The sequence below is a fragment of the Wasmannia auropunctata genome, unplaced genomic scaffold, assembly GCF_000956235.1.
Source record: "Wasmannia auropunctata unplaced genomic scaffold, wasmannia.A_1.0 LD336051.1, whole genome shotgun sequence".
NCBI lineage: Eukaryota > Metazoa > Arthropoda > Insecta > Hymenoptera > Formicidae > Wasmannia > Wasmannia auropunctata.
This window is the reverse complement of record NW_012026839.1, coordinates 305,824-319,940: the sequence shown is the minus strand read 5'-3', so window position 1 is coordinate 319,940 and position 14,117 is coordinate 305,824. Positions and strand designations below refer to the sequence as shown.

General features: G+C 40.4%; 1 protein-coding gene across 1 annotated transcript; it reads right to left on the bottom strand.

Moving 5' to 3' along the window:
- Nucleotides 1–4,245: 4,245 nt before the first annotated feature.
- On the bottom strand, nucleotides 4,246–7,036 carry LOC105451462 (protein tramtrack, beta isoform). Its single transcript, XM_011691914.1, has 2 exons — nucleotides 5,838–7,036; nucleotides 4,246–4,904 (listed from the first exon to the last, which is right to left on the bottom strand). The coding sequence occupies exons 1-2, from the start codon at nucleotides 6,862–6,864 to the stop codon at nucleotides 4,246–4,248; spliced, it is 1,686 nt and encodes a 561-aa protein (XP_011690216.1). The 5' UTR covers nucleotides 6,865–7,036.
- Nucleotides 7,037–14,117: the final 7,081 nt, after the last annotated feature.

The window sequence follows — 14,117 nt, the reverse complement described above, 5'->3', positions numbered from 1 at the left end:
ATATATATATATATATATATATATACGCCGTTAAATCGCGCTTTGCGGGAATATATCTACAAGAACCAGTCGCAAATAAGCGAAAGTTAAAACATCATTAAACCCTCTGACCTTAATTACTTTTCCTCCGGTTCCGCTTCCTTCATCGTCATCCGCAGGATGTAGAGCTAAAGGAAATTTTGCATGACATCCTCTAGAAGAATTATCGCATTACGCTGCGACTGTAGAGTGTAGGTCTTCGAAAGCCCTAATCCGCCATTGCGCGCGCGCGCGCGCACTCATAGGTACACACATTACACACCGCACGTGTATGTGTACGCTGACACGGAAACGATCGGTATATTGCCGCGGTACGGCTGCGGATCACTGAACTCGACATACCACGCATGTACCCTCTAATCAAGGGTAAACTTAATTAACGGGACTGATTAATAAGCAACAACGGCATATAAGATTATACGGTTTATTTCGTAACAAACTTGCACAATTATTGATAACATACATTTTGTGAGAGTGTGTAAATATATAATATATATAATATATACAATATATAATATATATTATAATATATATGCACAAATAGATGTATATACTTGTACATTTTTTTCAGCTCTCTCTCTCTCTCTCTCTCTCTCTCTCTCTTTATATATATATATATTTATACGCGCATTCCATACGTGGGCGCGCATTGTGCGTGTGCGTGTAGTAAAAAAAATCAGTCTTACAATCAGTCTTACATCGCTAGTTGATAAAAGGTGACGTCGCGTCCGCTGGTGTCTATATACAAATCGTACGAACAGGAAGGGGGAGGGGGTGGAAAACGTCAACGGTTAAAATAGTTCGAGTTTCGCGTATACTGCTCCACGCAACATGGTTTAAATGGCTGACAACAAACGGCAACGAAATCAACGTTGTATAACAGTTAACGCGCCGCGCTCACGTCGTAAAGATTAATCAAAGAATGAAGGCACGTACTGTGAAAAAATCTCACGCGATGCGTGGCACCGCGTTTGAAAGACGCGCGTGTACAGGCGCGTGCAAGCAGGTGCTTCGAATTGCGCTCCGCAGATACGCACACACACACACACACACACATACGTGGATTAAAACTGATATACCGATTATACAATATATAAAGTGTGCTCTCGCTTGCATCAACGCTGCATATATTCTCATATACTCTCATAAGCTTAATTTTTTTTAGAAAACAAAACGTACATCCGTATGTGTGAATCGATACGTGTATATTTCCTTAATTATCCTACGTCTACAAGCTGTCTCAGTTTGATCCGTGAAAGGATTGATATTTTCGAAGGTGTATAACGTACGAACGTACGTTAAACCGCGAACCGAAGAAAGGGATCAAACGTAGAGCGTAGGATAAAAACGAGAGGGAAAAGGGCGCAGTTGCGATTAGCGCAAAGCCTCTCTGTACGTGAAATCGCCAAAATTGGGACAGCTTGCATTCGTATATATACTTCTTACATTCGTCGTAATTTCGCTCGACGAATATCTAAGTGCACGTTTATACCAAACTTAATTGAAGTAAAATTTATTAAGAGCTAACAATAACTTGCATCTTACTTGCTACTTGTACTTGTGTATTACTATCCTGTAATAGTGCACTCTGTAATCGGTATAAAAAAAAATAATAATAATATGATATCGATAACAACTGACTAAAGTAATATACGCACCCTTAAATATTAACAGATATAATAGAGTTTTTTTTAAGTTGCCTTACGTAATACAATAACGGCAGTTTAACTCCAGAGATCTTTGATACTTTCGGATTTTATTTTCTAAGTATAGGTGCTTGAATTGATCACATAGCGGACAGGTACTGCATTTTATTCGTGCATTATTTTAATACGTTCTGTAAATATTTTTTTCTCTATAAAAATTCTATTGAGATAAATATGGAATGACTTACAATAAAATATTGAGGTAAAAATGTTACGAAGTAACTTTGGTTTAGGGAAGCAAAGTATCGACGAAAAATCATCAGGCGCCGACGTTCCCTGGTCCATTCTCCATGCGCGTTTAGCATGTTCGAATGGAATTGTACTGCAACGCGTTTCTTAATTCAGCGTAATCTGTTTATCCAGCTTCTGTTTCGCAAATACATTCTGCAAATAAGTCTCGAGATAAAAATCACGGAACATAAAAATGCCAAAGGGAACGCAAAGTTACCGTGTTTGTAAAAAAAATGCATGGGCATATATATACGTTACGTTAGTGTGTACACAAAAATGTCAAAATGCTAAAACGATTGCAAATTAATAATTCGGGTATTTATGTCTCGCATATCGAAGATCACTGTAAAAGTAAAAAATAAATTTTTACATTTTTCAACACATATTTTCCACGATGCAGATATAAATATAGAAAAACAAGTTTCTCTGTTTGCAAATCGAAATTTCCTCGATACTTTGCCCCGATTAGGTTTGAGTATTTCAATTCGGCGACATATATATATATATATATATATAATATACGTTTCATATTTCAAATCTGCATTTTATCAGTCTTATGTTAATGAACACGTAGTTTTTTTACGAGGTATTTCGTTGTTATTATTACTATTGATATATTTGAGCAATATTGCAATCGTATCCCGGAGCTATGGTCATTAACGATCGAATACAACGACGAAGTACTTACAATTGCTAACAAATTAACAGCGACATTTATTAAATAAGCAGTACAAAATAATACGAAGTTTCGTAATGAAATGGTAAATCAGCAAGTATGCAAGTAACCTATCGTCCGTAAGTATTTCCATGCTTGCATTTCATTTGTTAACGTACGTTATTATTATAGAACATCCCGCCACTACCGCATCATTTTTAAACGTGGTTTACGTTGACGCGACAGTGGAGGGGAGAAGAGGAGGAACACCTTGTGTATCTATAGCGTCACTTGAGATTTCATTCATAAACCTCGTATTATTTCGCTGTCAATTTGTTAAAGCTCTAATGCTATTACGGTAGACAAAATATGTCGCACAAACGAATATGTCGCAAGACAAAAAGAAAATTATTTCCAAATGTAGTACCAATTACAGATGTGTTCGTCTTATCTAATAAATCTTAGAAATATTTGTCCAGTTAAGTTTTAAGATAATTGTATTCATATGCCTTTTTTTAATTCTACGTCTTTTTATTACAACTTCACATCAATTTTATATCTTTTGAATTTTATATTTCTTTATCCTTTTTATTGTCGTTGTTCGCGTAAAAAGTGGTCCAAAACGATCATTGGCTGGCGACACGTTCTTTTGTGCTTTAATTAAACCGTAATCCGCGTTAAATTCTAGGCGAATATACCTTAGGCTAGCACTAAACTATGGCCGAATATCGAATCACGAACAACGAATCAATAAATTTGCAATAATTAACAATTTTATCATTACCTTAGTAATTTTATTTTTTTTAAATAATCGTATATGTTACGATTATTTAGATGTTATTTTTGAAAAAAACAAGTTTTAAACAAGTTTAAAGAGTATAAATATATTTGACACATAAGCGTGACGTATCAAAATGTATATTCAAAGAAGTAAAATAAAAAAAACATCCCAGCAAAATCATCAGCAGCTGTTCATCAGCATAATCGAAGAGAATATTGTGGCAGATTGGCGACAATTAATCGTTCGCGTTAAATCTCGTGTTTTGCCAACGGAGCCTGCTAACATAATCTGATTGCCAACAGAAATCGAGCAGAATTTGTCATTTTATAAAATTCATAAAAATGGAACATATCATTCATATGATTGTAGAATGGAAGATATTGCTCGGTTTCTGCGGTCAATCTGTTATCATATTCATTATTCTGCGTACACTCTGTTATGTTCCATCGATCGAATTTGCGGTAGATACTCTGTAAAATCTGTTTCCAACTGTCTGGGATGGAAATACCGCACTCGGTAAAGAAATATGAGAAGACGTGAGAAGAAAAATTCTTATACAGCTATACTACGACGGAGTCATAGAGCAATAGGATGAAGCAATTGAGAAGCTCAATATCAAAATATATTCATTACAATTTGTTGGAGAAATAGAGATTATAAAAATTAATTTGGGAATAATTGCTAATCGACAGATTTTCTCATTGTTGATCGACGTGTATAGAGAAAAATCGTACGAGACAAAAGGCAAAAGTTGTTTAAATCGATTTTAATTTTGAAATATCAAGTTGAACTGCTGGTTATACCTTATTGCTCTCATTACTAGTCTACAAAAGTTAGCTGTAGTCGCAGCAATCTTTACTGTCCAGCCCCGTTTCTGGCGCCTCGTCTTTAATCGCGGCGGATGTAGTGGGCGACGGTACTATCACCGGAACGTCGGATTTGCGACTCACCGATAGGTCCTCTACCTGATCCTCCAATTCCTGCTGTTGCTGCTGCCTCTGTTTGGCGCAGCGTATCACCGGGCTCGAACTGCAACTGGCCATCGAGTCCGCGGACATTGCCGAGTCCCGCGACGTGTCCTTTGTCGTCTTCGCGTACGACGCTGCCTTGAAAACCGGGGCACTCGTGCCGGCCAAACAGCCCTCGGCGATGTTGATGTTACCGCTACCGCTCTCGCTGTCATTGTCGTACAGAATATTGGCACTGACGACGCTGTTATTGTAAATGTCGCCGTTCGCGTTGGCGCCCATGCCGTACGGGAAGGAAGCCCCGCTTCCGCCGTTGCTCGACGAGCGCTTGAGTGGCCGCGATGTTTGGATGCCGAGCTTCTTCACCTTATCATAAAGCGTGCGCGACGGCACGCCGTATTTACGCGCCGCCTGTACGGCGCTCATACCTCTCCTCACAGCCTCGATCGCCGCGGTGATATCGTCTCGGGTGTACTGTTTATAGCGTTTCCATTCAGGCTTCGGCTGGGGGCAATCCGCAGCAGCTACAATAAATCGACAAAATTAATATTGTCTATTGTTATAACATTATAAAATTTAATAAGAGATATGCAAAAGATTCATATCAAAAGTATTATCATAATATTGAAATATAAAAAGAATATTGTGTATTATATATTATTTAATACACAATAATACACAATAATACACAATACTCTTTTTATTCTTGTATCCTCTGCTATAAAAATCTATTTGGAACCAATTTGATTCTTCTTGAAATATTTTTAACACAAAACACGTATTTTTTTCCTACATAATTATATATTATGTTCAAGGGGTGAAACGTCGGCCCTTTGAACAAAATTTGAAAAAACTTTGGATAGTGTGATGAGGATATTTTGTTAAATAAAGTTTTTTTTCTCTTTACAGCTTGAAAGTACTCTTTAAACCGTACAACTTTTGTTTAAAAAATTTTGTCTATCTTTTATACTTCCAATGATATTCGTTCCGAAAGAGAAAAAAATTTTTAAAGGGATGTTTTACCTCTTAAAGTGAAATTCCATACGTATAAAAAATACGTGTCTGTTAGATTTTTATGTTTGACAACATATTTCAAGAAGAATCAAATCGATTCCGAATGATTGTGACATGTCCCTTGTAAATTGCGACATCATCTCTGTTGCGGCAAATTTTAAAGTATAAAAACACTACGATAATATGATTTATTATAATTTTAAGAAAATAATTTTTAATTTTCGTGTATCGATTATTAAACTGTAACTTCTCCCTACCTTGGGTATTTTCGGGAGATCCTCTACGGGAATTATCATCTCCCGGGGCATTTTGTTCGCGTGACGAATTTGCCAATATATTATTTAGCAGATAATAATATTGAAGATATGCACTAAATATGCTGCTTATCAGTAAATTTGTTGGGTGCAGAACTTCCGAAGTAATATTTGACGTGGGATTGCTACCTGAATTTCTTACAGTGTCTGCGCTATAGGACTGCGGGGACGGCTGTCTCTCGTCCTCGTCTACGTAGGAGACGTCGGTGTGAACGGTCTCACTATGGGCCAGGTCATTGCTGCGGCGATTGCTGCAGTCGTTCGCGGATCCGTTGCTGCTCGCGTTGCGATAGTGCGGCTCATGGCTATCCGGCTGCAACAGCGGCATAGCCTGTGAACTATCAACGTGAGATTGACCGAGTACTCCGCGCAGTATCGGCGTGTCGTTGTTCATCAACAGGCTTGACTGCAGCTTCCGGACCTTGAGCGGCGGCGAGTATTCGATGCCGTTGTCGTAAGATCCGCCGACGCCGCCGCCGCTGCCACCGCCGCTTCCGCTGCCGAGAACGGGGGTGGAGTGTGTCGGGAGCTGGTGACCCGCCAACGGTAACGGCGGCCACGAGCCCGGGACGAGTAATGAGTTCGCTAGATGACTTTGACCTGCGCGATCGTGCGAGATTGCGGATCTCTCGTAAAGGGAGGAGTATGACGGCGGCGAGTTGCTGCCGTTGCCGCCACCACCGGTGCTGGTGGTGATAGTCGGCGGCGGTGATATTTGCGTGTTCATTGTCGTATCCTCGCGGCGTAGGTCACGCGCCGTGCTGGTCCGACTGTTCTCATGTTCCTCCACCAGACCCTTTACCTTCAGCACTTGCGCGACGGTCAGTAGGGCAGATAGCTGTTCATGCGCCACGTTCACCTCACCGCGATACATGTATTCCAGTATCGCCTTTATCTCCAGGTACCTAACGTCCTTGAGGACGATTATCGGATGCTGATTGGGTGGCAGTTTGGTAAATAAGGTCTGGAAGTACGTCGAGCATGCGGCCAGCACGATCCTGTGACAGTTGACCATCCTGCCGTCATCGACGGCGAGGGTAACGTCGCTGAACTCCTCGTTGTGCAACAGCTCGTCGAAGACGGTCAGCAGATTCGAGCGATGATTGTTCCACCGAAGGCAGTAGTGCTGATTGTGAGTGGGGTCCGTGACATCCATGGCGATGGTCTATCTGCGTGGAACCTGCGTGGAAAACACACTCCTGTTCAAAGAGATGCGGCTCGACTGCAACTCGACTGACATGGCCGAGCTAAAACGAGATAAAAATGCTGTTCGCCACACGAATACCCCCGCCCTAACGCAAGAATATCCTGCTGATGACGCATTCAAAAATCACAAAAAAAAAAAAAGGAAAACTGTTGGAAAATATAGCTATCTAGTGATAAGGGCTCGTGCTAGAGATCAAAGTTCATAAATGCATTCTAATGCAAGCATAGCCCGTCGTTTGCACGCAATTACGACGCTCTTTCTCGCCAAAGAAATTAAACTGAACGAAAATGTCATTCATATCGATATCCAGTTATCAACAAGATTAGACGATTAAAACTAAAATAATTTCAGTTTCGACCTTGTGCAAACACAATATAAAACATTGGAAAATTGTGCTATTTAAATTTGCTATTTTGCAAAAGAAAAATTGAGATCGCATTTATCGAGAAATTTGCGATGCAATCGTGTAAAATTTCTACGTCTCGTAACTTCTATATTCTATTATTTGCAACAATTAAAGCGCGAATCTATTTTTTCACCTTTAACACAATCCATATTCGAAAGAATCTATAAAATAGTCATATAATGCAGTTTACATATTTCGTATTTACATAAAGAAAAATGTTTCTATTGTCTAGATTATCTAGAAATTCATAATATCTACATATATTAAACGGTCTCGCTACACAGATTTTACATCGAAATGGAAATAGATCTGTATTTCAAGACAATTTCAGGACGATCCAAATGATTCATATACAAATAATGTCGACTGTTAGACACCTTCGATAAAGATACTTCCATTTTTTCTTTTCGGTATCTCGTATTTCTTGCTAATCTTTAGTTAAGAATCGAAATGCCGAGACTCGAGACTGTTTTCGAAAACGATTAAGATTATCTCAAAGTCCGAAAGTGATTAGAAAAAAAACAAATACGCCTATACGAATACAAACTAAGGAAATGACAACGCGATGAGATAAAGATCGACGCGACGATAAGACGCGACGTCGAGACGTCGCAAATTATCTACTTGAAAGAGAATTCTGTATATTCTCTATAGTCAAGAGAATTTTCAAAGTTAAGTAATTCTACAAATTTTCGTTTTACGTAACATATTATTCATCATTTCGTTTATATATATATATATAGATATATATATATATATATATATATATATATATATAATCTATTATAATAAAAATCTCTTGCGTCACTTTAGTATTAATTAGAAATAGCTATTAGTATAATAATATTTATACATTAATATTAATATGTACTACATTACGATATCGTTGAGCTATCGTCAATAAAGACCGAATAAAATTGTATTATAATCGCGGGTGAAATTGTAATTGTATGCGATCCGCAAACGCAATCTCTAATAATTTCGCATTGATTTCTATGAAATTTGTCCGTTAATTGTTTTCGTACGCGTTTTAAACGAGATACGAGCAATCAAAATTGCATGGAAACGGTTTTGTTAAGCTATTGTCAGGCCGTATACTTTGACCGAAACTTCTTTAATCCTTACTTTAACCCTACCCTGTTGACATTCACAGAATAATGTACGATAGTCATAAAACCTTCAAAGCAAAAAAAGCAAGGGTAAAAAACGGTGAAAAAAATTCAGTACACCTACCTGACCGTTCGCTTTCCCGCAAACCTTTTTTCAGTTATTAACATAAAAGAACTGAACTTCTAGGTTACAGACGAGTAACTGATTCTCTCTATAAATATTATTTTATATCTCCATTCGCGATCTTACTGTTGAATATTTGTAAATACTTTTGTAACCTTGTGTAAATTCGACGTGCAAAGAAGCGCGAATCGAAGTTCTATAAAATTTTATAATTCTCTCTATTTTTGAGCGATTTTACGTTAATAATGAAAAGGTAAGCTTTTTAATTCGCATATTCGCCGAACGTTTCGCTTACAAAGATTTATACGAGCTTCTCTTTGTACATTTTATCGACTTTACTTTTACACTATTCATCTTTGGTTATGCCTGCATATTTTATTTTTGATACTTTAATATCAAATATACATGAAATTAATATGCAATTTGTGTATATATTATACACAAATATTCTGTACAACATATATATATATATATATATAATTAAAGCACATTTATATTCATTTACTTCATTTCCTTCTTGCGAGTTCGATATTTTAGATTTATCTAGCGCGCTGTTACTTTTTCGTTTCTATTTTTCCCTTTCTAAATGATTGAGATAATGAGAGAAAATGAAACGATCGATGTTTCATGGCCTGGGGGTGAGATCGCGTCGCGAGGGGAAGTCAGTCGATATTTGCATTTCTCCTGTAGGGTGAGTCACGCGTTCTAGTCGACTTCTCGCTCGACCCAGTAGGAATTGGGAACAAACAGACGATAAGAAAAAGATAAGGTAACTCTCGTCTCGTGAACTGGAAAATATTGCATACGTGGAAGCGAACAGCCGCCAACTAGCCAACGAGCCATTTTGACGTTTTAATCTGGTCGGCTCGCAAATTATCCTCGACCGATCTACCCGCCAATGTAACTGAAGCTTGCGAGAAAAGCGCGCTTGCGAAAGGGAGAAAAAAAAGTAACACAACATTTCTTATAGAAATGAAAGTCTAGAAACGAAAGTCAAATAATCTATAATTATTCAATAACTTTTCACTTTAAATTGCAGGAGAAAAAAATGTTTCTTGTTAGACAGTAATAAGTATAAGCGAAGCGCAGAGATGTTAGAATCAAGTAAGCGAGAAGCTTACCTTATTGTATTAGTAGTAAGAATCGATAAAAATCTTTAATCACTCTTGCTGTTTTTGCTTTAAACTAGATTTCGTTTTATGTGTTTTTTAATGTCATCATATAATCATCGCAATGCGTGTTAAATTAGAGAAAAAAATTGCCCACAATTTGCGCCCGGTAAGCGAAAAGATGCAAATTATTAATATGACACTGTCGCGGATCGTTGAGAGCGGAGGAGAAAAAGTGCATTGAACTTACTTGTTAGTGACTTCGTACGACGCTTCTCTCGCGACGGCGAAACGGCTGTTGGGCGGTGATCTAATAAAAGCGAGCGCAGAGCCAGAGAGAGAGAGAGAGAGAGATGCAGGCCGGAGGCTAATGTTCCTCTCCCGTATCGTGTGCGTCTCTGAATGAATTTTCCCGGATACGAAGGCGCAGATCAAGGAAAGACGGGCGTCATGTTATCAGCATATCCCATACAATCTGCCTAAGCCCGCTCGCTCCTCCCTCTTTAATCTCGTCTATTGGATATACCTTAGTTATCCGAAGTGCGTGCACTTCGAACGCGTTTTTACGGGGGACCGTGGACTTCTCTTGCTCTCTGTCGCTCTCGCACTCTCTGTCGCTCTCCCCTTCGCGCGCGCGTTCGTATCTACCTATACGTCTACGCGTTGCACGCCTCACGCGGCGGAACAAGCCGCACGCGGAGAACGCGAGAGAAAGAGGGGAAAAAAGGGCACACACACACACATACACGCGCACGCACACACACGCACTCCTTGTTTCACAAACACCCACCCACCCCACGTGGAGGACCATGCGCGCCCGCACGCGAAAAAGCCGCACGTTCTCCAACGGGAGAGGCCCGCCGTCCGCGCGCACCAGGAATCAGAAAACCTCTCTCCCTGCCCGCTCGACGACCACTGACGCTTGCACCATGCCGTTAGTCGTACAACTCGGCCTAGCCCGTCACGCGGCGACAGTCATAGGGGTGGTGAAGCGAGTCCGTGCGTCCGTGAATTTCCTCCTTCTTCTCTGTGTGTGCTAGTCGGGGCACCAATGGCGTAACCTTCAGTAAGGCCACGATCATGGTCGGACCCGCCCCGATCCGACGAGGGACGAGTTTAACGTTTAATTCTTCCCTAGCAAGGAGATAAATTAATGCTGGCAGATCGAGAGCTGTGTCGGAAGCGTGAGCGAAAATCGAGGGATACCTCTGTCAAGTTGAAGGCGCGAACGCGAAAATTATTTTGCAATAAACTTCAGCTCGATGCGAGTTCCTAATTTCTTCCTAATCGTAACTGATGGTGACTCAGGTCTAAGATCTACGATCAGAACAAGTCGAGAGAAAATTCGAACACGCTTTTAAAACTTGAAACTTAGGTACGCTGAGAGAGCGAAACAGAGGAAGCGTGGTATGCAGTTCTATACCATGACATTTTCACATACAAACTAAGAAGAGGGATGCATGCATCCATGTTATATTTAGAAAACTGCTGCTCGCACTATCTCTCCAATTTTCGACAAGTTAATCGTATTTCATGGAATGCTGATATTTTTTAAATAACATAATTAACATTCCATTTTTATAGTTTAAAACACGCTAAAAAGAAGTTCAGAGAGAGGTCGACATTATTTTTCAATATGTACATTATTTCAGGCCAAAGTTTAAAACTGCATTTCTTGATATACATATTAAGATTTTTTTAAAGAAAATAAATGGCACAAATACGTCTTTCAATTTCAATACGTCTACAATTTCGTTCGTTGCGACATATTAAAGCTATTTCTGATATTACAAATAGATCGTAACAACGGACAAGCTAATCGTTTGACGCGAATAATGCTGCCAATAATAACCGACATTTTTGTAGCCAAATCAACGAAATCATTCGGTATACCAGTGCTAAGATTGGAGCATATAATTAAAAGAAATCACATCGCACAGTTACGAAGCTCTTGAAACTAACAAAGCGAGTATAAATGTGTTAATGTCGACGTTTGTAATTAAGCAACTCCTAAACTTCTCGACCTCTCGGTTGAATTTGACTTTTCTGACGTCACTCATCACGAGTGTGCGCGGCGCGATGCGCTTACGCCATTGTGCGTGTATATGCATGTGTGATAGTGGAGGCGCGCGTTTCGGCGCATCGCCGAACACGCGTGTACGCACATCACACGCACTTATTCGCCTATGCTCGCGCTATCGGCCAATCACGCGGCTCCTAGGCCAATATCCTGCGGGATATATCACGCGCGCGCGCGGATAGGCAGGCGGGCGTGCGTGCGTGCGTGTGTGTGTGTGTGCGCGCGCGCGTATTTACACACGGTGCGATGCATGGAAACTATTTCGTGGCCTATACACCCACGTCGCACCGCACTTCCCGCCGCGCCGGAGGGCCTTATGGTGGTACCCGGTAATACACGTATGCGTGCGTACGTGCGTGAACGTTATACGTGCACGCCAAGAAGCGAGGGGAAGATGGTAGACGAACGCATGGAAAAAAAAAACCGGGGGGAAAATACGCCTGAACCGTGTGGTGTATACGTTCACGAAAATTGCGATCGAGTTCAACGACAAGCCCCGCCGCCCGTTCGCTCGGCCGCGTGCGTGAGCGCGGGCGTGCGTGTATACGTAATTTTTCGGTGTGTAGCCCCAGCTCGTCGCAACACGCACGTCGACCCCATGGCACGCACACATAGGGGCGGTGCCCTGCACGAATTGGGTAACGTTACCATGCGGGGGTTGATGGCATGACGCTTCCACTCGAGTATCGTGAGAAAATCGCAAAGTACTGGGAGAAAGGAAGCGAATAAACGCGGAAATGGGGAAAGGCGACGAGCCGAGCCGAGCCGGGCGAGTCGTTAATTAACGGATTGCCGATCCGTTGAACCCGGAGTATTGAAAGTGGGCGAAACGCATGGGATGCATTAAGTTATTAAAATACGTTAAATTAAAAAAAAATAGGAGCGCGTTTTCAGAGTACGTTGTCAGAGTGCGGCAACTGTTTTATCAGATATCCTCGTTTTTGTCAGAGTCTGCAACACACAATGTTTATTATTTAGTATTTACACACTATTATTATAACACACTTTTGTATTATTTAGATATCCTCTCTATAAATACACGTATGTATTGCACGTATGTCAATTATAGTCCTTAAACATTTATTAGTTATATGACTCGATAGGTCAGGATTTTTGTTTTAAAAAAGAATTTATTGTATTTGTTAAACTATGAAACTTTATTCTTTATCGCGGTACAGAGGGAATAATATTAACAGATATTGAAGGAAACTACAGTACGATTTTAACATAAAATATCTGCATAGAGAGTCGGAAATAAAAGTCTGCGACATGGAATTTTACGATTGCATCCCCTTCGACGCGCAGTTTTCACATGAATTTTCCATTCTATTTATCGTAAACCGCGTGCAAGCGCATGCTCGAGAGAATGGCCGAAAATATGCGGCATCGTTCGCTCTTATCTCGCGAGCGTGTCTAAAAACGGAGGAAAGAGCCACGATAAAGCGGACGTTGGTCGAAGAAAAATCGCTTTTTACGGCCGTGCGTGCGAGAGGGAGCGCGACGTGCGTATATACTTCTGTGTGCGTGCGTGAGCGTATGTGCGTGCGTGCGTGATGCGTGCAGCGGGTGTGCGTTTTCCTCCAGCGCAACGATGACGACTCCAATGACGATTTCGTAGAGGGGACCGGGAAGATGAAGAAAGCGAGAGAGCGGGAGCGCGAGGAAGAGGGATTAAGAAATGGAGAGAGGGAGGGAGAGGGATGGAAAAAGAAAGAGAGAGAGAGAGAAGGAATGTGATGGCAAGGTGAATCTTTGTCCTGTTGCGCCATCGAGAAATTCTACCTTATATTGGAGATAACGTTGCAGGCAGATGCCTGTGTCTACACACAGGGCACGCAGGGCATGACAACAACCGGTGGATAAGCCGGTAAGGTCTGATCGCCGCAGGGTCAGTCTTTCGTACTGTACTTTGTACTGTGACGCATCCCACGGTCGTCGCGCGTTATGATATTTATATAGACGCGCGACCCGCCGTACACGAATCGAGTATCTGCGAATAGATTTTTGAACGTCATTATGGAAAATCGATTTGTAATACACATATAATGATCGAGGTTTAATGGCTGAGTCACAATCGATTGATTCTTCCGAGGTATCGGGGAAATTCATTATCACAAATTCGCGCTTTATCGAGTTTAAAGAAATATACACGGAAAGAACAATTTTACTGGATCCAGATCTGAAAATAATTTTTGTTCAATAATCAAAATAATTTTGTTGGAAAGTCAAAATAATTGCTGGAATATTAAAACGTTTTATAGCAGTACTTATCATTTTCAACATTTCAACAAAATTTTTTGATGATTCAACAAGAATTAATTTTCAGATATTCTGTAAAATTTTAGACCTTTCGACAAAATCGTTCTTTCCGTGT

Coding starts and splice junctions, on each gene's coding strand:
- LOC105451462 (XM_011691914.1), bottom strand. CDS start 6,864: ATGGATGTCACGGACCCCACTCACAATCAGCACTACTGCCTTCGGTGG. Junction 4,905..5,837: donor AGACACTGTAAGAAATTCAG/GTAGCAATCCCA, acceptor GATTTATTGTAG/CTGCTGCGGATTGCCCCCAG.